Raw genomic sequence first — 21941 nt, forward strand, 5'->3', positions numbered from 1 at the left:
GAGATCGCTGCTGCATCCACCACCACGCCGTCGTGCTGCTGGATCTCCATCAACCTCTCCTTTCCCCTTGCTGGATCAAGAAGGAGGAGATGTCTTCCCAACCGTACGTGTGTTGAATACGGAGGTGCTGTCCGTTCAGCACTAGGATCATCGGAGATTTGGATCACGACGAGCACGACTCCCTCAACCCCGTTCTCTTGAACGCTTCCGCTCACGATCTACAAGGGTATGTAGATACACTCCTCTCTCTCGTTGCTAGATGAACTCCATAGATTGATCTTGGTGAAGCGTAGAAATTTTTTATTCTCTGCAACGTTACCCAACAGTGGCATTATGATCTAGGTCTATGCGTAGTTTTCTTTGCACGAGTAGAACACAAATCTGTTGTGGGCGTAGATGTTGTCAATTCTCTTGCCACTACTAGTCTTATTTTGCTTCGGCGGCCTCGTGGGATGAAGCGGCCCGGACCTACCTTACACGTACGCTTACGTGAGACAGGTTCCACCGACTGACATGCACTAGTTGCATAAGGTGGCTAGCGGGTGTCTGTCTCTCCCACTTTAGTCGGAGCGGATTCGATGAAAAGGGTCATTATGAAGGGTAAATATAAATTGGTATATCACGTTGTGGCTTTTACGTAGGTAAGAAACGTTCTTGCTAGAACCCTATTGCAGCCACGTAAAACATGCAACAACAATTAGAGGACGTCTAACTTGTTTTTGCAGCATATGCCTTGTGATGTGATATGGCCAAAAGTTGTGATGAATGATATATATGTGATGTATGAGATCATGTTCTTGTAATAGGAATCACGACTTGCATGTCGATGAGTATGACAACCGGCAGGAGCCATAGGAGTTGTCTTCATTATTGTATGACCTGCGTGTCAATGATTTAACGCCATGTAATTACTTTACTTTATTGCTAAACCGTTAGCCATAGTAGTAGAAGTAATAGTTGGCGAGCAACTTCATGGAGACACGATGATGGAGATCATGGTGTCATGCCGGTGATGAAGATGATCATGGCGCCCCGAAGATGGAGATCAAAGGAGCTATATGATATTGGTCATATCATGTCACTATTTGATTGCATGTGATGTTTATCATGTTTTTGCATCTTTTTGCTTAGAACAACGGTAGTAAATAAGATGATCCCTCATAATAATTTCAAGAAAGTGTTCCCCCTAACTGTGCGCCATTGTGAAAGTTTGTTGTTTCGAAGCACCACGTGATGATCGGGTGTGATAGATTCTAACGTTCACATACAACGGGTGTAAGACAGATTTACACATGCATAAACACTTAGGTTAACTTGACGAGCCTAGCATGTACAGACATGGCCACGGAACACAAGAGACCGAAAGGTCGAACATGAGTCGTATGGAAGATACGATCAACATGGAGATGTTCACCGATGATGACTAGTCCCTCTCACGTGATGATCGGACACGGCCTAGTTGACTCGGATCATGTATCACTTAGATGACTAGAGGGATGTCTAATCTGAGTGGGAGTTCATTAAATAATTTGATTAGATGAACTTAACTATCATGAACTTAGTCTAAAAACCTTTGGAAAAATGTCTTGTAGATCAAATGGCCAACGCTCATGTCAACCTCAACTTCAACGCGTTCCTAGAGAAAACCAAGCTGAAAGATGATGGCAGCAACTATACAGACTGGATCCGGAACCTGAGGATCATCCTCATAGCTGCCAAGAAAGCATATGTCCTAGAAGGACCGCTAGGTGAAGCACCCATCCCAGAGAACCAAGACGTTATGAACACTTGGCAGTCACCTACTGATGATTACTCCCTCGTTCAGTGCGGCATGCTTTACAGCTTAGAACCGGGGCTCCAAAAGCGTTTTGAGCAACACGGAGCATATGAGATGTTCGAGGAGCTGAAAATGGTTTCCCAAGCTCATGCCCGGGTCGAGAGATATGAAGTCTCCGACAAGTTCTATAGTTGTAAGATGGAGGAAAATAGTTCTGTCAGTGAGCACATACTCAAAATGTCTGGGTTGCACAACTGCTTGTCCCAGCTAGACATTAACCTCCCGGATGAGGCGGTCATTGACAGAATCCTTCAGTCGCTCCCACCTAGCTACAAGAGCTTTGTGATGAACTACAATATGCAGGGGATGGTGAAAACTATTCCCGAAGTATTCTCAATGCTGAAGTCAGCGGAGGTGGAAATCAAAAAGGAACATCAAGTGTTGATGGTCAATAAAACCACTAAGTTCAAGAAAGGCAAGGGTAAGAAGAACTTCAAGAAGGACGACAAGGAAGTTGCCGCGCCCAGTAAGTCAGTTGCCGGGAAGAAGCCAAAGAATGGACCCAAGCCTGAGACTGAGTGCTTTTATTGCAAAGGGAAGGGTCACTGGAAGCGGAACTGCCCCAAATACTTAGCGGACAAGAAGGCCGGCAACACTAAAGGTATATGTGATATACATGTAATTGATGTGTACCTTACCAGTACTCGTAGTAGCTCCTGGGTATTTGATACCGGTGCGGTTGCTCATATTTGTAACTCAAAGCAGGAGCTGTGGAATAAGCGGAGACTGGCGAAGGACGAGGTGACGATGCGCGTCGGGAATGGTTCCAAGGTCGATGTGATCGCCGTCGGCACGCTACCTCTACATTTACCTACAGGATTAGTTTTAAACCTCAATAATTGTTATTTAGTGCCAGCTTTGAGCATGAATATTGTATCTGGATCTCGTTTAATACGAGATGGCTACTCATTTAAATCCGAGAATAATGGTTGTTCTATTTATATGAGAGATATGTTTTATGGTCATGCCCCGCTGGTCAATGGTTTATTCTTGATGAATCTCGAACATGATGTTACACATATTCATAGTGTGAATACCAAAAGATGTAAGGTTGATAACGATAGTCCCACATACTTGTGGCACTGCCGCCTTGGTCACATTGGTGTCAACCGCATGAAGAAGCTCCATGCTGATGGACTTTTAGAGTCTCTCGATTATGAATCATTTGACACATGCGAACCATGCCTCATGGGAAAAATGACCAAGACTCCGTTCTCCGAAACAATGGAGCGAGCAACCAACTTATTGGAAATCATACATACTGATGTGTGCGGTTCGATGAGCGTTGAGGCTCGCGGAGGTTATCGTTATGTTCTCACTCTCACTAATGACTTAAGTAGATATGGGTATGTCTACTTGATGAAACACAAGTCTGAGACCTTCGAAAAGTTCAAGGAATTTCAGAATGAGGTAGAGAATCAACATGACTGAAAAATAAAGTTCTTACGATCAGATCGTGGGGGAGAATATTTAAGTCACGAATTTGGTACGCACTTAAGGAAATGTGGAATCGTTTCACAACTCACGCCGCCTGGAACACCTCAGCGTAACGGTGTGTCCGAACGTCGTAATCGCACTCTATTGGATATGGTGCGATCTATGATGTCACTCACCGATTTACTGCTATCATTTTGGGGATACGCTCTAGAGACAACTACATTCACTTTAAATAGGGCACCGTCTAAATCCGTTGAGACGACACCGTATGAATTATGGTTTGGGAAGAAACCTAAGCTGTCGTTTCTAAAAGTTTAGGGATGCGATGCTTATGTCAAGAAACTTCAACCTGAAAAGCTCGAACTCAAGTCGGAAAAATGCGTCTTCATAGAATACCCTAAGGAAACCATTGGGTATACCTTCTACCTTAGATCCGAAGGCAAGATCTTTGTTGCCAAGAACGGGTCCTTTCTGGAGAAAGAGTTTCTCTCGAAAGGAGTAAGTGGGAGGAAAGTAGAACTCGATGAAGTACTACCTCTTGAATCGGAAAGTAGTGCAGCTTAGGAAAATGTTCCTGTGGCGCCTACACCGACTGGAGAGGAAATTAATGATGATGATCAAGGTACTTCAGATCAAGTTGCTACTGAACTTCGTAGGTCCACAAGGACACGTTCCACACCAGAGTGGTATGGCAACCCTGTCCTGGAAATCATGTTGTTAGACAATGGTGAACCTTCGAACTATGAAGAAGCGATGGCGGGCCCAGATTCCAACAAATGCAATCCGAGATAGGATCCATGTATGAAAACAAAGTATGGACTTTGACAGACTTGCCCGATGATCGGCGAGTGATAGAAAACAAATGGATCTTTAAGAAGAAGACGGACGCGGATGGTAATGTTACCATCTATAAAGCTCGACTTGTCGCTAAGGGTTATCGGAAAGTTCAAGGGGTTGACTACAATGAGACTTTCTCTCCCGTAGCAAAGCTGAAGTCCGTCCGAATCATGTTAGCAATTGCCGCATACTATGATTATGAGATATGGCAGATGGACGTCAAAACGACATTCCTTAACGGCTATCTTAAGGAAGAACTGTATATGATGTAGCCGGAAGGTTTTGTCGATCCTGAGAATGCTAACAAGGTATGCAAGCTCTAGCGAACCATTTATGGGCTGGTGCAAGCATCTTGGAGTTGGAACATTCCCTTTGATGAGACGATCAAAGCGTTTGGGTTTATGCAGACTTATGGAGAAGCCTGCATTTACAAGAAAGTGAGATTCTCATATTATATGTAGATGACATACTTTTGATGGGAAATGATATAGAACTTTTGGACAGCATTAAGGCCTACTTAAATAAGTGTTTTTCAATGAAGGACCTTGGAGAAGCTGCTTACATATTAGGCATCAAGATCTATAGGGATAGATCGAGACGCCTCATAGGTCTTTCACAAAGCACATACCTTGATAAGATATTGAAGAAGTTCAATATGGACCAGTCCAAGAAAGGGTTCTTGCCTGTATTGCAAGGTGTGAGATTGAGCTCGGCTCAATGCCCGACCACGGCAGAAGATATAGAAGAGATGAGTGTCATCCCCTATGCCTCAGCCATAGGGTCTATTATGTATGCCATGCTGTGTACCAGACCTGATGTAAACCTTGCCGTAAGTTTGGTAGGAAGGTACCAAAGTAATCCCGTCAAGGAACACTGGACATCGGTCAAGAATATCCTGAAGTACCTGAAAAGGACAAAGGACATGTTTCTCATTTATGGAGGTGACGAAGAGCTCGTCGTAAAGGGTTACGTCAACGCTAGCTTCGACACAGATCTGGATGACTCTAAGTCACAAACTGGATATGTGTATATTTTGAATGGAGGGGCAGTAAGCTGGTGCAGTTGCAAGTAGAGCGTCGTGGCGGGATCTACATGTGAAGCAGAGTACATGGCAGCCTCGGAGGCAGCGCATGAAGCAATCTGGATGAAGGATTTCATCACGGACCTAGGAGTCATACCCAATGCGTCGGGGCCAATCACCCTCTTCTGTGACAACACTGGAGCTATTGCCCTTGCCAAGGAGCCCATGTTTCACAAGAAGACTAGGCACATCAAGCGTCGCTTCAACTCGATTCATGAAAATGTTCAAGATGGAGACATAGATATTTGCAAAGTGCATACGGATCTGAATGTTGTAGATCCGTTGACTAAACCTCTTCCGCGAGCAAAACATGATCAACACCAGAACTCTATGGGTGTTTGATTCATCACAATGTAACTAGATTATTGACTCTAGTGCAAGTGGGAGACTGTTGGAAATATGCCCTAGAGGCAATAATAAAATGATTATTATTATATTTCCTTGTTCATGATAATTGTCTATTATTCATGCTATAATTGTGTTATCCGGAAATCGTAATACATGTGTGAATAAATAGACCACAACATGTCCCTAGTGAGCCTCTAGTTGACTAGCTCGTTGATCAACTGATAGTCATGGTTTCCTGACTATGGACATTGGATGTCGTTGATAACGGGATCATATCATTAGGAGAATGATGTGATGGACAAGACCCAATCCTAAGCACAGCACAAGATCGTGTAGTTCGTTTGCTAGAGCTTTTCCAATGTCAAGTATCTTTTCCTTAGACCATGAGATCATTGTCACATCCCTGGTCTTGGTCTGCAGTAGGCTAGCCCTTCATGTGTGCATCATGTTTAATTTTTTCAAATGAACTTGAAATGGGGATGCTTAAACCCTAGCACCAAATGAATTCAACTAAGGTCAAAATAAAATCTTTTTCATTGAACTCAAAATGCCCTCTAAAAATGTTCAACATTTCTGGTTTGAGGTGTAAGCATCTACCAAAAATGGTTTATATTTTTGCAGGACATATTTGGTCACTGAATTAAATCATATAGTATTTGCAATTGGGCATTTAAATGCTATATATTATTTAATGTGCTCAATTAATTCTGAACTTAAGTGTGGGCTGTTAGGAATAATCCAAACAGAGCCCACAATTATCTTCAGGATTTTTGAAAACGTTCTGATATTTTTAGTAAAGCCCTAAAAACTACAGAATAATAGAAAACAGAAACTAAAAATAGGAAAACCAGAGAGAGAGCCTACCTGGGCCACTTACCTGGTGCCCCACCATAGCCCAGCAGAGGCCCAGCCCACTGGCCTCTGCCAATCATCCCCAACCTCTGCCAGTAGGCAGAGGAGGGACAATGCACGGTGCGCGCGCGGGCGCCACGCCACCAGGCTGCCTGCCTGCGTCGCCTGGCCACCGCGACGCCTCGCGCTTTCTCCTCGGTGCCGCCTCGATGCCTGGAACCCCCCTCGCGCTCTCCCTTGCTCCTCCCCCTCCTCTGTTTCTCTCTTCCACGAAACGCCCGAGCGGAGCCCGTCGCCGCCGTTCTTGCCGCCGCGGCCACAACCACCCCCTCGCTCCCTCTCTGCATCCCTGAGCTCCGCCCCGACCCCGTGGAGCTACACACCCGACGCACGCGACCAGAGGAGGCCACAGTCGACCGGAGTGTCGTCGTCTTCATCTCCGGTGCCCGGAGATCGCCGCCGTCAATTCGTCGTCGGAGAAGCTTCCCCGAGCCTGCCGAGCTTCTCTCCTGACCCCTTGTGAGCCCCTGCCCTTTCCCCCTATATCCCCGCGCTCGTCCCCGTCCTCTAACCACCGTCTCCATCGGAGCCGATTGCTCCTCGCCGCCGGCCATGTCGCTACCGCGGCTACGACCGTGCAAGCATGCGTCCGAGCTTACCACTGAGCTCACTGCACCCCCACGAGTCCAACGCGCCCACCCGTGGCTCATGATGTGCCCTGCAGCGTCGATTCGATCGATGCCCGAACGCCGGCCGTCGCACTTGCCATCGCCACCATCGCTCTAGGCCCCCTCCGGCAAAACCACGTGCACCAGTCGATGCGACCGGGCCTCCTCGTCTTGTAGGTGGCCTTGGCCGTCAGTTTGGTCGTCGGAGGGCCAAACCCGAGCCCTCCGCCGCGCCTGCTGTCGTGGGCGACGAGCCGCCGACGTATTAGCCCCGTTTGACCTGGGGTTTGACCCCCCCAGGGTCAGTGACGTGCGGGCCCGTCTCTGTTAACCTTTAGTTAGATTTAGGTTAGTGCTAATTAGCCCTGTTAATACTGACATGTGGGACCAGGGCCTTAACTGGTTTAGTTTAGTAATAGCTAATTAACTCAGGTTAATTAGTTAGACACTGACATGTGGGTCCCAGCCGTCAGGTTTGACCTGGGCTGGCTCCTTTGACCTGCTGACGTCACCTCGACGTCATGCTGACGCAGATAACATTTTCTGGATTTATTTTTATGTCAAAAAATCCAGAAAATGTCCTAAACTTCTAAAAATCATATAAATTCAACCGTAACTCCAAATGAAATAAGTTATATATGAAAAATGATCAGAAAAATCCAATCTATCCATCTGTACTGGTTTCATGCATGTTTAAACAACTTAAACTTGCTGTTTAGTGCAAAACATGATAAGCACTATTTAAATTCATAAGATGAGTTTGGGGTTGAACCATTGGTTCAAAATGACTCAAACCCATCTGGTTTTAGTTGCATTAGCCCAATACACACATTTTGCCATGTCATGATCATGCATCATATTGTGCATTGCATTGATTGTGTTTCTTCTTTGTTTGTCGGTGCTTGTCCCCTCTCAGTAGACGTGGTTTCGACGATGAGTTCGATGACACTGATGAAGAGCTATATCATCTTCAGAAGTGCCAGGCAAGCAAAACCCCCTTGTTCATTCCGATACAATCCCACTCTCTCGCTCCTGCTCTCTTTTAATGCATTAGGACAACACCGATTCATCTGTTACTTGCTACGGTAGCCGAACCCCTTTATCCTTTGCATGACCTGTCATTGCCACAGTAAATAGATGAAACCCACTAGCATGAGTAGGAGTTGTTTGAGCCTTGATGTGCCTACTCATTCATGCTTGTTTGTCATGCCTGCTACTGCTTAGAGTTGAGTCAGGTCTGATTCATCGGGGATGAATTGGAGGTGTGTGAACATGTCCTACTGTGTGTGAGCTAAGTGTGTGAACACGATTTGGTAAAGGTAACGGTGAGAGGCCATGTAGGAGTACATGGTGGGTTGTCTCATTGCAGCCGTCCTCAGGAGCTGATTTCTGTGTTTGTGATCCATGAACAGCTACTACCACACATTGGGATCCTTAATTGACTCTCTCGACTTATTAATCAACATGATCTCCGTCCAGGAGTTGCAACTAGTTTCTGGTGTTTATAGGTAGTGTTAGTAGTCTACCAAGTGGCACCCGGTACAGGTGGGCTTGGGACAGACTAGGCACAGTGGCCTAGTGTACCAAGTGGCACCCGGATGGTGGGCTTGGGAACCCTTCACACATCGTTTGGGGCCGTGAGCGACACCCTGACTGGATCTCCTTGCGGATGGAACCCGAATAGGCGATAAACCTGGACGAGAGACTTGTGTGGTTAGTCAGGTCGTGGCCGACACCCTCGTTGGGCTTCCGCTTGAAGGTTGCCGAGTACATGTCGTGTAAACGGCGGTAAGTGGTGAGAGCGTGTGTGAAGAAGTACACCCCTGCAGGGTTAACATTATCTATTCGAATAGCCGTGTCCGCGGTAAAGGACTTCTGGGTTGCCTGTACAGTTCATAGACAAGTGAAAGTGGATACTCTAAAATACGCAAGATAAGCGTGAGTGCTATGGATGGCGTTCTCATAGGGAGACGGGAGCGGATCCATAGTGGTGTATTGATATGGTGAATATGTGGACTCGTGTGCGCCACCTCAAAAGAGTTACTTGCAGTCGTAGTTCAGGTTAGCCACCGAGTCAAAGCTGGCTTGCTGCAGTTAAACCCCACCATCCCCTTTGTTGATACTGATGCATATGTAGTTAGTTCTGATGTAAGTCTTGCTGGGTACATTTGTACTCACGTTGCTTAATTTATGTTTTTTGTAGAGAGACTTCAATCTTGCTAGTAGTTCCACGTGGACTTCGATGTTTAGCTTGTTACCTCAGCTACGATCTTGTGCCCTCGGCAGGATCTGGTAGATAGTCAGGCTTTTCGGCCTTTTTCATTTCTAGATGTCTGTATTCAAACATGTTAAGCTTCTGCATGTGCTTTGACTTGTATGCTCTGATTGTTGGGTCATGAGACCCATGTTTGTAATATCCCGCTCCTCGGAGCCTATTGAATAAAATACTTGAGTCGTAGAGTCATGTTGTGATGCCATGTTGTATTTGCAGATATCGAGCATATTGTGTGTATGTTATTGAAATGCTTGGTATGTGTGGGATCTGACTATCTAGTTGTTTATCCTTAGTAGCCTCTCTTACCGGGAAATGTCTCCTAGTGTTTCCATTGAGCCATGGTAGCTTGCTACTGCTCCGGAACACTTAGGCTGGTCGGCATGTGTCCTTCTTCGTTCCTGTGTCTGTCCCCCTCGGGGAAATGTCACGCGATGAATTCCGGAGTCCTGTTAGCCTGCTACAGCCCGGTTCACCGGAGTCCTGCTAGCCCAGTGCTACAGCCTGGATTCACTCGCTGATGACCGACACGTCCGTTGTTGGGTCATGTATGCCTGTCCCTGTAAGTTAGTGCCATTTTGGGTTCACGACTAGCCATGTCAGCCCGGGTTCTTTGTCATATGGATGCTAGCAGCACTATCATATACGTGAGCCAAAATGCGCAAACGGTCCCGGGCCAGGTAAGGTGGCACCCGTGGGAATACCATGCGTGAGGCCGCAAAGTGATATGATGTGTTACATGCTAGATCGGTGTGACTTAGAATCGGGGTCCTGACAATCATGTAACTCCCGGATACCGTAGGAGTGCTTTGGGTGTACCAAACATCACAATGTAACTGGGTGACTATAAAGGTATACTACGGGTATCCCCGAAAGTGTCTGTTGGGTTGACATGGATCGAGACTGGGATTTGTCACTCCGTATGATGGAGAGGTATCTCTGGGCCCACTCGGTAATGCATCATCATAATGAGCTCAAAGTGATCAAGTGTTTGGTCACGGGATCATGCATTATGGTACGAGTAAAGTGACTTGCCGGTAACAAGATTGAACGAGGTATTGGGATACCGACAATCGAATCTCGGGCAACTAACGTACCGATTGACAAAGGGAATTGTATACGGGGTTACTTGAATCCTCGACATCGTGGTTCATCCGATGAGATCATCGAGGAGCATGTGGGAGCCAACATGGGTATCCAGATCCCGCTGTTGGTTATTGACCGGAGAGTCATCTCGATCATGTCTGCGTGTCTCTCGAACCCGTAGGGTCTACACACTTAAGGTCCGGTGACGCTAGGGTTGTAGAGATATTAGTATGCAGTAACCCGAAAGTTGTTCGGAGTCCCGGATGAGATCCCAGACATCACGAGGAGTTCCGGAATGGTCCGGAGGTGAAAAATTATATATAGGAAGTCTAGTTTCGGCCATCGTGAAAGTTTCGAGAGTCACCGGTATTGTACCGGGACCACCTGAAGGGTCTCGGGGGTCCACCGGGTGGGGCCACCTATCCCGGAGGGCCCCATGGGCTGAAGTGGGGAGGGAACCAGCCCCTGGTGGGCTGGTGCACCCCCCCTTGGGCCCCCCTGTGCCTAGGGTTGGAAACCCTAGGGGTGGGGGCGCCTCCACTTGGCTTGGGGGGCAAGCCACCCCCTTGGCCGCCGCCCCCCTTTGGAGATTGGATCTCCTAGGGCTGGCGCCCCCCCTAGGGGCCCTATATAAAGAGGGGGGAGGGAGGGCTGTGCACCCATGCTCCTGGCGCCTCCCTCTCCCTCTGCAACACCTCTCCCTCTCGTAGAGCTTGGCGAAGCCCTGCCGAGATCGTTGCTGCATCCACCACCACGCCGTCGTGCTGATGGATCTCCATAAACCTCTCCTTTCCCCTTGCTGGATCAAGAAGGAGGAGACGTCTTCCCAACCGTACGTGTGTTGAACGCGGAGGTGCTGTCCGTTCAGCACTAGGATCATCGGTGATTTGGATCACGACGAGTACGACTCCCTCAACCCCGTTCTCTTGAACGCTTCCGCTCACGATCTACAAGGGTATGTAGATGCACTCCTCTGTCTTGTTGCTAGATGAACTCCATAGATTGATCTTGGTGAAGCGTAGAAATTTTTTATTCTCTGCAACGTTCCCCAATAGAGTGTTGTTGAAATATGGGTCGAAGCAGCATCGGGTCAGTCGGGTGAATGTGAACTGGCTTTGTTTCACCAGCCGACTAAAATGCAGACTCAGAGGCAGGCTTTTTGGCACGCAACAAATCACTCAGATCTGCATTCTTCTGGTACTCTTGAAACTCCACTGCTGCCATCTGTTCATCAGCAATCTTACAGCCTTTCTGGAGGCAATCTTCTGCCCTTTGTCGATACCTAGTGACCATAATCATGCCTTTGGGATCGGGCATCTTTAACTTGAGGAACACATAACATGGTCGAGCCATGAAACGGGCATATACAGGCTGTCCCAAAATGGCATGGTACGCACTTTTGAAATCCACTACCTCAAAGGTCAACTTCTCCTTGCGATAATTCTTCTGATCGCCAAAAACCACGTCAAGAGACCGAGTGAATCGACTTTCTTTCATGGGATGACTCCGTGGAATTGCATATTGCTCTAACTAAGCTTGTACATCGGGATGCCCATCCCTTCGAGGGCCTCAACATACAGGATATTCAGACCACTACCACCATCCATCAGAACCTTGGTCAGTCGAGTGCCTCCAATGACTGGGTCGACCACCAACGCTTGCCGCCTAGGGGTGGCAACGAGCGTTGGGTGGTTGTACTAGTCGAATGTTATGGGGTTTTTTGACCACTTCAAATATGTCTTCGTTGTCGGAGCAACCATGTTCACTTCCCTGTTGATCACTTTCAATCGACTTTTGCTCTCGACGTCAGCCAAAATCATTAAAGTGGCATTGACATTGGGATAACCATCATCTTCGTCTTTGTCTTCTTCCTTATCAGACTCTTTTTCCTTCTCACTAGGCTGACATTTCTCCCGGAAACTCTAAATCAGGAGTTGACACTGTCGAGTGGTATGCTTGGGGAGAATCAGGTTCCCCTCCTAATCTTTTTTGGTGTGTATATGACACGACAAATCCATCACATCATTCCCTGCTTGATCCTTCACTTTTTTAGGGATCCAAGGCCCCTTAGGCTTCCCCTTGAACTTTCCCTGGTTCAACATTGCTACCTCAGCAGGGCCTACTACCTCAGCCTTTTGCTTCTGCTTCCGACTAGAATTCCCACCTCCCATGTCTTGGGTGACTGACTTGTGCTTGCCGCTCCGGAGTCGGTCTTCTTCTTCGCCGTTAGCATATTTTGTGGCAATCTCCATCATCCGAGCCAGAGACATGTCTCCGGTCCGATCGAACTTCAGATTGAGCTCTTTGTAGCGAACGCCTTCTTTAAAGGCATAGACTGCTTGGTGATCTGATACATTCTCCACTGTGTGGTGCAGAGTGATCCACCTCTAGATATAATCTCTCAAGGTCTCATTCGGTTTCTGCATGCAATGCTGCAATTCCAGCAAACCAGCAGGTCTCTTGCAGGTGCCCTCAAATGTTCTGGTAAACTCTCGGGCCAACTCATCCCTCCTGAAAATGCTTCTAGGGGCCAACTGATTCAGCCAAGCTCTGGCAGAACCTCCGAGCATCAAAGGGAGGTGCTTCATGGCCACCTCATCACTGCCGCCACCAATATGCACGACCACTTGGTAGTCCTCCAACCAAGTGTCGGGATTCGACTCTCCTATAAACTTGCTAACGCCTGTCGCCAATCTGAAGTTGTGCGGGATCGCAGCGGCTCGGATGGCTCTTTCAAAACACTCAGGGTAAGAAACATGAACCCTGCTTCCACTGGGCCTGTCTCTATCCAGCCCCTCTCTGTATGCCCTGTTTCGGTCGACCAAACCCTATACAAAGACCGACCTTGCATCAAACCCTGGCTCTCTTGGGTCGACTGGAACTCTGCGGTCATTACCATACAGGCGCCTGTCGTCATATACTGCCGGGGCGCGTACGACCCATCTCTCGGAAGAGGCGAAGGCACTCGACGGTGGTTGTCACGGGCGTACTCCCGGTTGAAATCTCCATGAGCTCTCCCCAGGTGCCGATCTCGATGGTGATCACGATCTTCACGTCGCAAAGGCGACCCAGGACTGTGTGCCAACTGAAGGTATCTGCCCTTACTGATCTGTTGTGGATCCTGTTCCGTGAATGGGAAACAGTCGAGTTCAGCTCTCCTGCTGCTCGGAGCAACGTTCTGATCTGTTCCAAGCCTCTTCCAGCTTCTGAATGAGACGGCTGAATGGATTCTTCTATTCACGTAGCAGCTGCAAGATACTGGATCGGTGTGCGGAATACCTGAGTTTCAGGTGGAAACAACTGTCATGGACGTCGACTGGATTCAGGGATGAGTCGACGGGCACATTGGTCGAGAGAATGTTGGAGATTCTCCAAACGGGTGCGCTCAGCCAACATGGCCAGGCGCACCGCCTCCAAGGCCCGAGCCTCGGTGGTTTCCCCGATGATGGGGGTCAGGAGGGCCTCCACATTGCGGCGGTGCAGCTCCTCCCTTTGCTGCGAATTGAGGGGTTGGGGCTCGTACTCCTTGTGGTCGAATGACGCGCCATTGCTGCCACCGTTGTCGCCCCTGCGGTGAAACCCAGGCGGGCTGCAACGGGAATCGACCATGAGAACTTCCACCGCAGGGTCACAACTCCCGCTCTCGGGAAAAGTATCCGTAGAACCAGTCAACTGGACCGTAGTGAAATTCGTCGGTCTCGATTGCCGCGACTTGGGGGGTGGCCGTCTGGTGAGCCACCGCATGCTTCACCCACCGCTGGAGCCGCGACCGACCGGATCACTTGCGGCGGCGTCCAGCGGAGTGAGTAGGCGACGTGAAAGCCGACCGATATGGAGTCGATGGCTCTCGTAGGAGGACACCGCAAGCACTCACGCGGAAGTGCGAGGATCCACGGATCGGGAGAACCTCGACGTCGTGGGGAGCTTCCTGAAGCCAGGCGGAGTCGTCGGCGACGAAAGTGAGCGCACCGAGTCGGAACTCGCGGCCCATGACCAAACCGCCGTCGGAAACCATGTTGATGAAGATCGGAGAAAACACAACCTCACCCGAAGTTGCTAAGACGCTGTGCCCCATGGTGGGCGCCAACTTTCGTGGTACTAAGTCTGACAGTAAGAATAGGGAGTACATATGAGGAGGCGAAGCCCTAGCTACGGTGAGGTTGTACACACGAGTTTACGAGTTCAGGCCTCTCTCGGAGGAGGTAAAAGCCCTACATCTCGGTGCCCTGAGGCGGTCGACTGGAATATAGGTGTGTGTTACAGGGGGTGTGAACCCTTGTCCCAGAAGAGGGGGTGGCTTGTATAGAGTGCGCCAGGACCCCAGCCAACCTCCGTTACAGGGGTTCAATGTACATTAAGACAGGGCGTTACTAGTAATGCCAGCTATAAAGTGTATTCAATGATCTTTAAGACTATGGAATGAACGCTTGACCGTTGCCATCCTGAGTGACTCTAGGTCTTTTGTACTCCGGGTGGTTCCCTGTATGGTCGAATGACTCCATCCAGGTCGAGTGAAATGGGGGTATCCGAGTGAGGTGACTGGCCGAGTGGATCACACTCGGTGGCTTCAGTTGATACTCCCTGTTGTGCTTTGAACGTCTTTGCTTCTAGGGTAGTGACTTTGGGTGGGGCGTATAGGTCAGGCCTATGACCCTACCCTAGGTCTATGGCATCGTCACTAGATGTGGACAATTAGAAGATGAAATGCATATGTTGTTTCTCTTTCCTTTTTCTAAAGCTGCATGGTTTTGCTATCCTTGGTTTATTAAAACGGAATCTCTGGCTGAAAATTATCATTCTATTCCTGATATGATTCGTGCTTTGATTACATCTCAACATCCACAAATAAACTTGACTACTCTCTATACTTTTCTATGGTGTCTTTGGAAAGCTCGGAACTACTGTCTATTTTGTAGAAAATTATGCAAGCCTTCCCAGGTGTATGCTGCAGCAAATGCAATAATTGAAGCAACCAATTTAGAAGATAAGAACTCCGCTCAGCAACAAGAAAGCGATAAAGCTCAGGAGCAGGCTTCTTCAATAACCACGCATACACATGACTGTAATAACCTTGCAGGGAATGTCATCTTTTGTGACGCAGCCTGGGAGAGACGCACAGATTCAGAGTTGGGTCATGCTGGCTTAGGAGTAATCATTATCATGCAAGACAATCGGCACCTCTAACAACTACACGTCTCTGCGCTTTCGCCTCCAGTTTCATTACCCCTCCAGGCTGAGACTTATGGGCTGCTCCTAGCTACAAAGTTAGCAGATCTTCTGCAGGTTCAGAACCCTCACTTTTGCACCGACGGCTTTGTGTTAGTTTCTGCGGCAAGGTAATCAACGGTATTTGCTGCTCCAGGATGTTGGGAGAACATACCTCTCCTTGCAGAGATCCAAGCCTCTCCCTCTTTTAATCGTAACAAGATCACTCACATCAATAGAAGCAACAATGTAAAAGCTGATCATCAAGCTCGATTAGCTTTGCAGATTCAGACAAGGTCCTTAGCTGTCTGTTGCTTATGTACACAAGCAGATCAAGGTCAATGTCCTGGCAAGGACATAGTTTTTGGTTCTAGCATGAGTCCTTTCATGCTTCTTTCTGTAAAATGCACCTGATCATTAATAAAGTTTTCTTGTGTTAAAAAAAAGAGTTACTAACAGTGGGCCCGGGGCCACCCTGTCACGTCACATGAGCTGCAGATACGGCTACGAGCGGGAATTGAACCGTGCATGAACGCCGAGACAAGTTTCTCCACCAGCTTTTCATTTTTTCTGTAATTTGTGGCATCAAACTGCACACGCCGTGCAACTTCATGTATCACTAGTGTATTTACCTAAGATAAACCATCTTCGCATTTGGCGGATCAATATGGCGACAAGAAATCAGCCTCCAGTCCCTCGGATGCTAGCTCCTACAAAAATCAAGCATCGAGTATCTAGCAAAGCATCTTAATTTGCCAGCACGTCGCTCGTGTTAGGTGATAATCTCCTGTCGTTTTTCATCAGCTACTAGACAAGCTAACATTAGCCGCCCACACATGAGTCAATCAACACTGCAAAGCCAGCCACACAATTTTTGGCAATAAAAACCTACGCATTCAGATCTCGCTTTCGACATCAATCATGCAGATGTAAGGAACACACCGGTCTGTTTCGACTGCAAGACTTTTACACATGAGAAGTCCTCATCATTCTTCGAATTTTGCAATAGATTCCTTTTTGCTACATGAATTTTATCTCTATATACACTACTTAAAAATATAAGTTTCTTTTTTTCCTTTTTTCCCCTACCCTAGGTATGTTATCCCCTCCCTTCTCTCCATTCTGACCCTCCATTCCAAACCCTCTCCGTTTTTCCCACTGGTTTATCATGAAACCATCTCAACAGCCTCACATTTTATTGACTTATAATTAAATCTTTTGATACGCAAACACGTTATAAAGAAAATGACATGTAAATCGTAGTGATCGTGTAGACAATGTCATTACAATTTGAACGCACTAATGTACAAATAATAGATGTACAATATTATATCCTTGTTGCAACACACGGACAATTATTTAGAAGCCGGAAAAAGAGCATAATGAAATCCCTGGGTCTAGTTGGACCACATGGACAGTTTTATGCGGAACAATGAAGCATCTTTTCTTATCAAAGGGTTTTCAAACAACTTTAGAGGATTTTTGTATTTATGAACTTCTCTGTGCGGATTATCCATAAAAACTTTTTAAAATAAAAAATGCACTATATTGTGTGGTAATTATTTGTTGGTTTAAATGTGGAATCTTTTAAAAGTTCTTCCAATAGTCTACAATCAACCAGACAATATTTTTGGATGAAATCTCTGATATTCAATCCTGTGCGACAAAATGACATGACAGTAGGGTTCTGCATTTCCACAACACGAATTAAAGTGGACGATAATTTTGAAAGATTTTTTTTGGAAAAGTAGGATGACCCTCGGCCTCTGCATCTGGGAGATGAATGCGGTCATTTTATTGATTATTCTCGAGGACCTTATAAAGTAGAACAATAATATGCCTAAATCCGCCATCTTGGCAACATCTGCCGCTACTCCTATCCATATGATGAAGGGGTGCAAGCCAGGCCACATACCTGGACCTCTCATCTAAGCCTAACATCTAAAGCCGAAGGCCCTGACCGAGCCATCTACCGGGTCCGAGGCACAAACATGTCCGACGCACTCACATGTGTCATCGCCGCCATCTTTCACTAGTTCATCTTCAGAGCAGATTGAGGTGTCAATCTTAGCAGGTCCTACGCCATCGACGCCACCACGACGCTAATAAATTCCGTAAGATTTGTACAGTAATAATTACTCTGAAGACCTTAAGTGGACAAGTTGAAGTCCACAGGCTAAACCTCTACACTATACTTAACCTCGAGCCTCACCGGCGCGCCTGCGACGACACCAAGACGACGCGAGCGCCATGGCGCACGTTGGAGCTTCCCATGGAGCGACGACCGCCCCGCTGCTCGCGTCGACGGAGAAGCCGCCGCGGAACATGTACGCCTTCGGCTGCGCCACGCTGGCCTCCATGACCACGATCCTCATGGGTTACAGTACGCGCCCAAACTCTGCTTCCTGGTACGTACCACACTACGGCGCCGATCGTGCTCTAGCTGAGCATGTTAATTTGCTGCAGATCTCGCGCTGATGAGCGGCGCGCAGCTCTTCATCCGGGAGGACCTGGGGCTCACCGACGAGCAGGTGGAGGTACTGGCAGGGTCCATGAACGTGTACATGCTCGTGTCCATCCTCGCCGCCGGCTGGGCGGCCGACCTCCTCGGCCGCCGCGGCACGCTCGTGCTCGCCAACGGCTTCCTCATGGCCGGCGCGCTCGCCATGTCGCTCGGCGGCAGCTACGCGGCGCTCATGGTCGCGCGCTTCATCACCAGCATCGGCGTTGGCTTCTCCCTCGTCGTCGCGCCGGTCTACAACGCCGAGATCTCGCCGGCCTCCGCGCGTGGCGTGCTTTCCTCGTTACTCGATGTAAGTGCGGGCGCACGCTGCCGCCGCCGTGCTTGAGCGCGCTTGGCGTCTCATGGATTAATCTTTCGTTGCCGTGCTTGCACAGATATTTGTCAACGTCGGCATCCTGCTCAGCTACGTGTCCAACTATGCCTTGGCTGGCCTGCCGGTGCACCTCAGTTGGCGCGTCATGTACGCCATCGGCGTGCTCCCGCCGGTGCTCCTCGCCGCCGGGGTGCTCGCCATGCCGGAGTCCCCGCGGTGGCTCGCCATGCGCGGGAGCGAGGCCGACGCGCGCGCAGTGCTCGTGGGCACCTCCGATACCGCCGCCGAGGCCGAGCTCCGCTTCGAGGAGATCAAGCGGGTCGTCGAGGCGCCGCGAGAAGCCGATAGTGGCGTGTGGCGGGAGCTGATCTTTCGGCCGTCGGCGATGGTCCGGCGGATCCTCGTCTTCGTGGTCGGGCTCAACTTCCTCCAGCAAGCGTTGGGCGTCGACGCCATCTTGCTGTACAGCCCGCTCATGTTCAAGAAGGCGGGCATGTCGTCGAACAGCGCCATCTTGGGCGCCACCGTGGCCATCGGCGTCGTCAAGACGTGCTTCATACTCGTGGTCTCGCTCTTCTCCGACCGCTTCGGCCGGCGCCCGCTACTGCTGGCCAGCGCCGGCGGCGTGGCCGCCTCGCTCACCGGCCTGGCTCTCACACTCTGCATCGGCGAGACGTCGCCAGCGAGCACGGCTGCCTGCGTGGCGTTCACGCTGGCCACGGTCGCGGCTTTTTCGGTCGGGTGGGGGTCGCTCCCGTCCACGTACACGGCAGAGATCACGCCGCTGCGGCTGCGTGCGCAGGGCTCGAGCCTCGGCATGGCGGTGAACCGGCTGACTTGCGGGCTGGTAAGCATGTCGTTCATATCGCTAGCGGGCTGGATCACCATGCCCGGGTGCTTCTTTCTGTATGCCGCTATGGCGGCCACGGCGTGCGTGTTCGTGTTCCTGCGGCTGCCAGAGACGAAGGGCCGGACCCTAGAGGAGATGGACGTCCTCTTTTCCAAGTGATTGTGTTATCTGTAGGTTTTCGGCCACAGTTCAATGCACGCTGCTGCGGCCCGCGGCAGGTTTGGTAGAAACCTTTGGAAAAAAAATGTGTGAACTCTTTTGTGATTGCATCATCGATAGGAATCAATAAAGAACTTCAATACATCTAACATCTGACGCGCCCAGGTACCATGGATCCCGATCCAACATATACAATTGATCGTTGTAGCATTATTTTTTTCTTTGAATTTTTATTCTATAAGGCAATTTTCGCTTTATAACATGGCAAATCCTTATACACAAGCATGACAATTTATCTCTTTTCGCATGACAAATTTCATCGTCAGGTTTTGAGCATTACATTGCAGATCAATAACAGGCTTCTACTCCTGGAATGGAATAGATTGACTGTGTCGTGTTATTGGATAAATAACTACAGTGTTTTCAATGGAAAACAACATAATATATTTTAGAGCACCAACAACCGGAATAGTCAAATCTGCCCCCTATATGTCTGCGGACGCGTCGGCCGCCCACCTCTCATTTGTCATGTACGCAGCCGCCCCCCTGATATCCAGACCTCCAAATCCTTGCAATTCCATGCAACAGATAGATAGCATAGCATAGTATGATACATAGCAAGATCATTTGACGAAAAAGGGTTTCACCCCGCTTTATATTATAAAGCATCCGCATCAAACAACCCACAACAGCAGTAGCAGCTCAGGTTCAAGTTCAAGTCAAAAGGAAAAACTGAGGCGACAAAACGAAAAAAAGAAAAGGAGGAGGTTCCGCTGGGAGCACATGAAGGAAATATGCCCTAGAGGCAGTAATAAAGTTATTATTTATTTCCTTATTTCATGATAAATGTTTATTATTCATGCTAGAATTATATTAACCGGAAACTTAGTACATGTGTGAATACATAGATAAAACACAGTGTTCCTAGTATGCCTCTACTTGACTAGCTCGCTAAACAAAGATGGTTATGTTTCCTAACCATAGACATGTGTTGTCATTTGATGAACGTGATCACATCATTAGGAAAATGATGTGATGGACATGACCCATCCGTTAGCTTAGCATTATGATCGTGTCAGTGTCATTGCTACTGCTTTCTTCATGACTTATACAAGTTCCTCAAACTATGAGATTATGAAACTCCCGAATACCGGAGGAACACTTTGTGTGCTACCCAACGTCACAACGTAAATGGGTGATTATAAAGGTGCTCTACAGGTGTCTCTGAAGGTGTTTGTTGGGTTGGCATAGATGGAGATTAGGATTTGTCACTCCGTGTTTCGGAGAGGTATCTCTGGGCCCTCTCGGTAATACTCATCACTATAAGCCTTGCAAGCATTATGACTAATGAGTTAGTTACGGGATGAAGTATAACGGAACGAGTAAAGAGACTTGCCGGCAACGAAATTGAACTAGGTATTGAGATACCGATGATCGAATCTCGGGCAAGTAACATACCAATGACAAAGGGAACAACATATGTTGTTATGCGGTTTGACCGATAAAGATCTTCGTAGAATATGTAGGAACCAATATGAGCATCCAGGTTCCGCTATTGGTTATTGACCGGAGACGTGTCTCGATCATGTCTACATAGTTCTCGAACCCGTAGGGTCTGCACGCTTAACGTTCGATGACGATTGGTATTATGAGTTTATGTGATATTATGTACCAAAGATTGTTCGGAGTCCCGGATGAGATCACGGACATGACGAGGAGTCTCGAAATGGTCGAGACATTAAGATTGATATATTGGACGGCTATGTTTGGACACCGGAAGTGTTCCGGATAAGTTTCGGATAAAACCGGAGTACTGGGAGGTTACCGGAACCCCCCGGGGGGTCAATGGGCCTTCATGGGCCTTAGTGGAAATAGAGGGCAGCAAGGGAGTTGTGGGGCGCGCCCCCCTAGGCCCAAACTGAATTGGTTTAGGGCCTGGGGGTGATGAAGTCATGTACCTAGGGTAGGGTCATGGACCTATCTAGGATACCCTACCCAAGGACATCCTCAGAAGAAGCTACCTTCCAGTCGACCAAGAGGGACTTCACTCGACGAACTCAAGGACACTCGACGATGAGGATAGCCACTCGACCATGAAGCTAACCACCCGACGACCAGGAGACCTAAAGTCACTCAACACGCAACGGTCTGCCATTAAGTAGCTTAAATAGTCTTCATGACACTTTATGAGGGCGTTACCAGTAACCCCCTGTCTTAATGTACTTTAAACCCTGCATAACTGAGGGCCAGAGGGGCCTGGCGAACTCTATATAAGCCACCCCCCTCCTCAGTGTAAAGGGTTCGCACCCCTGTAACTCATATACACATAAACTAGTCGACCGCCTCCGGGCTCCGAGACGTAGGGCTGTTACTTCCTCCGCGAAGGGCCTGAACTCGTAAAACACTTGTGTGTACAACTACTCCATAGCTAGGATCTTGCCTCTCCATACCTACCCCCATTCTACTGTCAGA

At 48.4% G+C, this 21941-nt stretch overlaps 1 protein-coding gene across 1 annotated transcript; it reads left to right on the forward strand.

Moving 5' to 3' along the window:
- Positions 1–17696: 17696 nt before the first annotated feature.
- LOC119294965 (polyol transporter 5-like) lies at positions 17697–19618 on the forward strand. Its single transcript, XM_037573279.1, has 3 exons — positions 17697–18006; positions 18090–18436; positions 18522–19618. The coding sequence occupies exons 1-3, from the start codon at positions 17874–17876 to the stop codon at positions 19467–19469; spliced, it is 1428 nt and encodes a 475-aa protein (XP_037429176.1). The 5' UTR covers positions 17697–17873; the 3' UTR covers positions 19470–19618.
- The last annotated feature ends 2323 nt before the right edge of the window (positions 19619–21941 follow it).

This window comes from Triticum dicoccoides, chromosome 4B (assembly GCF_002162155.2).
Source record: "Triticum dicoccoides isolate Atlit2015 ecotype Zavitan chromosome 4B, WEW_v2.0, whole genome shotgun sequence".
Classification (NCBI taxonomy): domain Eukaryota; kingdom Viridiplantae; phylum Streptophyta; class Magnoliopsida; order Poales; family Poaceae; genus Triticum; species Triticum dicoccoides.

Coding starts and splice junctions, on each gene's coding strand:
- LOC119294965 (XM_037573279.1), top strand. CDS start 17,874: ATGGCGCACGTTGGAGCTTCCCATGGAGCGACGACCGCCCCGCTGCTC. Junction 18,007..18,089: donor CACGATCCTCATGGGTTACA/GTACGCGCCCAA, acceptor AATTTGCTGCAG/ATCTCGCGCTGATGAGCGGC. Junction 18,437..18,521: donor TGCTTTCCTCGTTACTCGAT/GTAAGTGCGGGC, acceptor GTGCTTGCACAG/ATATTTGTCAACGTCGGCAT.